Source organism: Homalodisca vitripennis, chromosome 3 (assembly GCF_021130785.1).
Source record: "Homalodisca vitripennis isolate AUS2020 chromosome 3, UT_GWSS_2.1, whole genome shotgun sequence".
Taxonomy (NCBI): Eukaryota; Metazoa; Arthropoda; class Insecta; order Hemiptera; family Cicadellidae; genus Homalodisca; species Homalodisca vitripennis.
The window spans coordinates 155995156-156002508 of NC_060209.1; the positions used below are offsets into that span (position 1 = coordinate 155995156).

The window sequence follows — 7353 nt, forward strand, 5'->3', positions numbered from 1 at the left end:
AGCCGTTCTCGAGTTTAGCGGTTACCAACACAATTTGCGATTCATTTTTATTTATAAGATTTGCATCGGAAAAATGTTGAGTGTTCAGAAAGGACAGCGAGTGAACATCAAATTTCTTTTCAAACTTGGAAAATATGCAAGTGAAACATTAAAAATATACAGTGATGAATGTTCATCACGAACATGAGGGGTTAAGATTATTTAAAGATGGTGACGGAGATTGTAAGCGATGGCCACACACACTGGCAAACCGTCATCAGCAAAAAGTTATGCTAACATTGAAAAAAAATCAGTTACCTTAATTGACAAGATAGCTGTTTTAACTATCAGAGGACTGTCTGAGTTAACAGAAATTGACAAGAAAAGTGTTAGGCAGATTCTTCATGAAAATTCAACATGAACAAAGTGTGTTCACAAATGGTTCCAAGTTGTCTTACACCTGAACATAAGGAATACTGAAGAATGATTTATTCTGACTTCTTACCTTTGAAGAAACTGTTATTACTTGTGATGAATTTTTTAATTATAATAAAATAAAATGTCAATTGATGCATTGGCAATACCCTGGTACTCCAAAGCAAAACAAGCACAAATGACAAAATAGAAATACAGAGTAATGATGGTTATCTTTTTTCATATCAAAAGGATGGTGCAAATTGATTGGGTACAAGAGGAGCTAACAATGAAGACGCTTTGTCAGTCAACAAAATAGTCTTAGCCAAAAATAACAACTCCGTCTTAGGCCATCCACCCTTCTCGGCCTCCTGTGATTTTTATATTCGCTACAGTCGTCAGCTTTGAAGGGAACGAAAATTTGAGACTGTTGAACAGTAAAAGTAAAAGCGATGGAAGACGTGAACAAGATTATGTAAAATGATCTGCAGCATTGCCAAGCACAGTGCAAAATTCTTATGAGAGACTGAAGAGGGGAATAAAATGAAGAAAATAAAGTCAAATTGGAAATACAATTTTTTTTCACCCTCAATCTAGATTTTAGCCACACCTAATATGTTTAAAAGTCCAGTTTTATACAACTTATAGTGAAATTTTAAAGACATCTTAAATCAAACAAATTATTAGTATTTCCAACTAGATCACACATTTCTTAATACTCCAGGTGTACAATTTTTTTATATTTCATTTAATATGTTTGCAACATTTAATTTGATTTTCTTTTGTAAATCTATTTGCACTTCTAAAATGTTTTATGTGGTTATAATTATTATGTTAGGCACTAAGTGAAATAATTATCACATTTATTATAGCCTAGGCTCATTTACCATATCTATCCCAACTCATATGGTATTTTTGGTTAGTGTGTGAAATTTGTAAGTCCAAACCAGGATCTGAAACTGTAAGCAGACACCTACCAACAACTACCACCTGTTTTATGTATAATTTTGTTTCATTCAACCAAACACTTTTCGTATCATATGTTTAGCGCATCCTCTCTGTAAAACTGTCATAGTCACACAGATATTGCCAATTACAAAATTGGTGTCTTTGAATTTGAGATACAAATCTCAACCAAGAAATTCGTTACATTACTTTCAAATATAGAAGTATAGTAGAGGCTGTGTCGTGTCAAGGTGATACTTAAAAGGTAAAAATCTGGGCAGTTACAAATGGTTTTAATTTTTTATTTTGCAATTGTAGGTTTAGTAAAGATGACGAAATGTTTCATACACAAAAGTAACAGCTCCTTCTGTTGGTATATGACTTTCAATCTAGGTTTTATACAAATCTGTCTGATGCAATCACCCTCCTGACAGAATTTGCAGAAGAATAAAATTGTCCAACTTTTTTACAACTTGATTACAAATGCCTGGTCTTTACTTGGCCCCACCCCACACTACTGGCAGAAAAAGAATAACATCCCTCAAGATCAGACCATGTTAGCACCCTCGCGTCTCGATGGCCACAGCATTGATTTACTAAATCACTTAAGGATCATTTACACACTAATCCATCTCTATGTATTACACTCCAGTAGGAAGTAGTGATATAAAGTAGTGTTTCAGTAATAAAAAGGTGTGATCAGGTCACTTATTTATAATGTACGGCAGTATATCACACAATTAAACATGCGTCACTCAATTGCAATGAGTATTTCACCTAAGAAATATAACTTTATAGAAATTATAGTAAAAATGTGCCACTATTCTTTGTACACTTCAAAAAATCTTGGCTGACTGCATCAATATTATGTTCAGTTTTTAATCAAACATATATCATGGTTAGAAAATCATCTGATTAGAAATATTGAAACTATCGAATACACCATTTGACCTATTATATATATTCATAATTAATCATTGCCAGATGTTTTTATTTCATTTACGCCCTGATTAGGCTAGTGACATCGGCATGAACAATGGTGAAGAACATCCAATTTATTGTCTCAAAATGTATTTATGTTTATATAACATGAATACTTCTTATTTAACATTGAACAATGTTTTAAATGGTTACAAGATAATAAACTTACTCCTTTAAATCTGAAGTATCCAGTTTGTAGTGAGCAGGTGAATTACAAGTGGAAATCAAAGAGTTTCACTGCAAGAAATTTGAGAACAAACATAATATTGCAAAAAACTCACTTGACAAAACTTTGTTGGAACATTCTAAATTTGGTATTATGAATATATTGAAAATCATGTATTTTTTTAGTTAAAATGAAACAAACACGACTTTTTAATGAATGAATATTGTTTTGACGGCACCAGTACCTGCAGAAATACCAGTTCAGATTGGCTGAAACTAATACAATTCTTTTTACACGTAAAAGTATGGCTTCACTATAATACAATTTTAAATGCTTTTAAAAAACTAAATTCAGTTTCACATTATTGCTTCAAATTATTTTAAAATAAAATCATGTGTTTAGTATTTAACAAATGACAACAATTACAATAACGATGTACATGTTTTCTTTGTGTCACAAGGAGTCAGACACGTTTATCCTTGAAAGTAGTAAAAAGTAAGTAATTGTTAACACTTTTTTGTTTGTAATATTTTATAAATATAAATAGTTTTTTTTTATTTATCATTAATATATTAATTTTTAAGATTTAAAATCAGCGGAAGTATATTGTTATTTGAAATACCTACAACGTAATTTGGTTCAACATTTTGTTTTCAGTATTTTTTAGATAGTCATGAATATTGAGGTTTCGATACTCATGAATATTGATGATTTGATCGTGGTGGTGGCCGCTTATTATACTGCATTCAGGTGCTAAATTGTTGGCTTAAAATTAATTGTGGCACTAAAACAAGTGATTGCGAAGAAATTACTTTTTTTAGATGTAAAAGGAAATAGCTTAACTTGGGTGACCTTAACACCAAGAATACTCTAGTTTATTCAGGTCCTTGTTGTTTGAATTCTTAGTTAAATGATTTTACTATGAATAACTACAGATTGTGGTGGTATTGGTGAAATTAAGTTGCCAATCTTAATTTTAACTTTATTAACGTATTAAGCTAATCCTCCGTAAACAATATTTGATTTCAGGGGTGGAAATCACAAATGATTTATGCTTCTTAAAACTGGAAATGGAACTGTCATTTTGCGGTTATATATGTCTAGTGTACTTCTTGTTACCTATATTATGTTTTTCAGTGATATCTGTGACCAATAGCTTATAGAATTCTGTAGTCAGAACAACTATCCTGGGTACCTTCACTGCCTTAGGGATAACTATTGTGTCTGTTACTCAATTACCTTGCTCTAATAGTCATTTTGTTTGGAAATTACGAATGTGAATTACAAGTTTGAGCATACATTATATGAGCGGTTCAAATTTTAGGAAATTAATTATTTGATCATTGTTTTTGCACGGTGAGTTCGTCTTGTGTTGTTATTATTAAATCTGATTTAAATGTGATAAGAAGTTACCACGTAGTTTTTAAGTACATACATACGTAATATCTAGGAAGTGATGGTTCTGGTTCGTTTAGAACATTTTATTACATTAATAAAAGTTATGGTTTGGTTTATTTTTTTATATTTTTTAGAAGGAAAATACAGTAAATTTATTTGCATTATTTTTTATTTGCTTTTATTCACATTGGTAGTCTGACTTATAACATTCACGCTATTAACATATTCCAATCATCCTCTTGAACAACATCTTAGGTTTAATAGGGTTAAATGATAAATAACTAAGTAAAGCATTAAAAGTAGAACTACTGTAATTAAGCTGTAAGATTTTAGGAGGATATGATTAGGTGGATTTACAATATTTGTTTTCTTTGTCATGTTTCCCAGCTTGCAGTAATGGCTGGAGATATTCGTGATCAGATCCTCAAGGATTTTATCTTTTAGTAGTATACACTTTCTTGAGAACGTATTTAGTTTGTCGCCATCAGAACAAAGTGGGTCACCACAGCCCATTCTGCCAGCAAGAGGCACTTTTCCGATAAAAAATTGTACACTGAGAAGGTCTTTTAATAATTAATACCATTGTTATCTGAGCCAAAATCCTAAAATTCAGTATTATTGTTATTTTACGTATGCAAAAATGGCACAATGGCTGGCGGCTCAGTAATGACCAATACAACACATTCATAACCACAAGATCATGTGATGCACTGAGCAGATCTAAAACAAGGAAATATTGATCCACGTGAGAAAAGTAGTTAGTTAAACTTTTAATGCCCTACAACTTTGTTATTTGTAATTTCCACACTTTTAAACTATATAATCCTAAACAAAATTATATATATATATATATATATATATATATATATATATATAAAATTTTGTTTAGGATTACAATTACAATAAGTTAATAATATATATTTAATATGTACATATTATTAACTACAAGCATTATTAATGTGAAACTTGTATTTTGCTACTCAGGCCCTTTTTCATATTGGGTAGTGTATGATAAGCGGACCCAGTTTTTTATATTGAAATTGGCAAACGATATTACTTAATCATAACCATCGATATAATCAATCGATACTGATTAATTATTTCGAATTATTAACCTAAATAGTCTATATCAACAGCTGTAAGCACTTTAAAAAAATACACGTCTAGGGTAATATTTTAATTTTACATAAGTAATTTTAATTATTAAAAATGGCAGTCAATTTTAGAAAACTACATGACATTGCTTTGAAAGATGATAAGACATAAATGAAATATATTGTTTTTGTGGCTTCAACATGTTGGAATCGTACCGAAAATGCCATTATGTGAAATTTGTGGGAAAGAAACAACTGTAACTGTGAGAGGAGCAAATATGGTCGTCTTTAGTTTTCCAAATTTTTGTTATAATTACTTTTTGATCACTGTAAATATTAAATTCATATTTTAATTTAAAACATATGATTGTTATTGAGGACTATAGATACTTTTATATCGATTGATAGTCTGGGATTTGAGATGCGAATATTAGGTATCGAAGACTACATTCTTCGATATAAAAAACCAGGTCCACTTATCGTACCCTACCACATATTTACCCCAGTTGCTATTTTATGTTTAATAGTCTTCTAGTACGCCATCAGATTCCATATGAATGAGAACTTCATTTTTATATAAAGTAATGGGGACTACAAATCTATAGAGAGTACCCGGTCTGCATATTATAACATTTAGCCTATTTATTAAAAATCACTAAATTTAATTATACAAAGTCTATTAGCCTAGAATTAATTCATTGAAACAAAACATTCATTTTTAGTATACCTATCACTTGATGACATTTACCCTTTTGTAAATCAATGGCTTATGTGAAGATTTTATATTTGGTGAATGTATTTCATCAATATCCAAGGTGAATTTGCCAAATATACCTCTTCGAAAAGCATCTACAAAGCGCACAGCTGCCAAATTTAAGTTTGGTTTCAAAACTCTTTTTCCTTCACAGTCCAATACCTTCATAGTAAAATTATTTTTCATTGCAAACACACTTAATGCTTCAGAGATGTTATCACTTGGATTGTCAATACCTAAAAAGTCAGTATAACCAAAATGGCTATGTTTGTTTAACCAAAATAATAGATAATCTGCTATTAATTCTATTCCCACTTCTTTATCTGGAATAGTAGCACATAAGGCAAGTTTCATGCCTACATCAACAGATGGAACTTTCGGAGAAAGAATTCCAGGAGTATCCAATACATATATTAAAGGATCATCAGATATTTTTATTTTTTCTCCAACACTTCTCGTTATTCCTGGAACTGCACCAACATGCGCTGCATTTTTTTTTAAAAGGTTCTTATTCCTGAGTGTGTTAATTAATGATGACTTACCAACATTTGGAACACCAATGACCATTAAACAATAGTCTCTGTTTTCACTTCTGTTGTACCGATGAGAAGATAATATTTGCTTTTGCACAAGTGGAACCAACCTTTTGATACCATTACATTTTTGGTCTTTACAATTAGTAAATAATATGTTCTGGAATCCATTTTCCTTATGTTTATTGATAATCACACTCTCAAGGTCTTCATTTGCCAAGTCCCTCTTATTATACACAAGTATGTGAGGGCGCAGACCACTAACAGTTTGAAAACTCTCTGGATTCCTTCCCGAAAATGGTATTCTAGCATCATGCACTTCAACTATACAATCAACAGATTTTAACTTCTTTTGCATGTCTTTTACCCCTTTACCCATATGACCAGGAAACCAGTGCAATACAGTTCTGTTTTTCAGTTTAAATACAGTTCTGAACACCTGTTGGGATTCATTATACAATAATCCACTAAGGTATACCATTACACAAGTTTTCGAAACTTATATGCACTATAACACAGTTTAATGCTTCCACTAATGTTGTGTGCTACAATAGTAGAACATAACCTACACTTTAAAACAACACCTACAAGCTAATCTTGACTTGACCTCAAACAGAATAAATCATAACATAAAACAAGAACAATAATAAACTTAGCAGTAAAATGTCTATGTCCGGTTCACTATAAACATGTTAACACTGTGATAGTCAGTGATGTGACGAGTCGAATAGTTCTACTCGGTCAACTCGAGTCAGACTCCACTCGAGTCGACTCGAGTGACAATTCCGTTCTATTCGAGTAGAGTCAACTCGCATTTCGTATTCTATTCACTAATCACTATCCCACCAAACCAAAGGGAACCCGAGATTGGACGACTCGGTACGAAAACTCGTCCGGCTCGCTCCGGACCTCGTTACGAACTCGTCCGACTCGCTCCGACTCGTTACGAACTCTTACGACTCGCTACGAACTCGTCCGACTCGCTCCGAACTTTTAGCGCGATCCATCTCTTGTCCAGACAGAATAAGTCATTTTGTTCATAACCCTAAGTGATGTTTTGAAAGTGATCTGTAGCCATTATTAATTTTC

The 7353-nt window shown here is 31.8% G+C and overlaps 1 protein-coding gene across 1 annotated transcript; it reads right to left on the bottom strand.

Moving 5' to 3' along the window:
* Window positions 1-5595: 5595 nt before the first annotated feature.
* On the bottom strand, window positions 5596-6972 carry LOC124357688 (mitochondrial GTPase 1). The gene has a single exon (XM_046809679.1). It carries the CDS (start codon window positions 6743-6745, stop codon window positions 5708-5710), a length of 1038 nt encoding a protein of 345 aa, XP_046665635.1. The 5' UTR covers window positions 6746-6972; the 3' UTR covers window positions 5596-5707.
* Between the last annotated feature and the right edge of the window lie 381 nt (window positions 6973-7353).

What these genes read in the sequence shown, in the direction of transcription:
- LOC124357688 (XM_046809679.1), bottom strand. Translation starts at nt 6,745, where the DNA reads ATGGTATACCTTAGTGGATTATTGTATAATGAATCCCAACAGGTGTTC.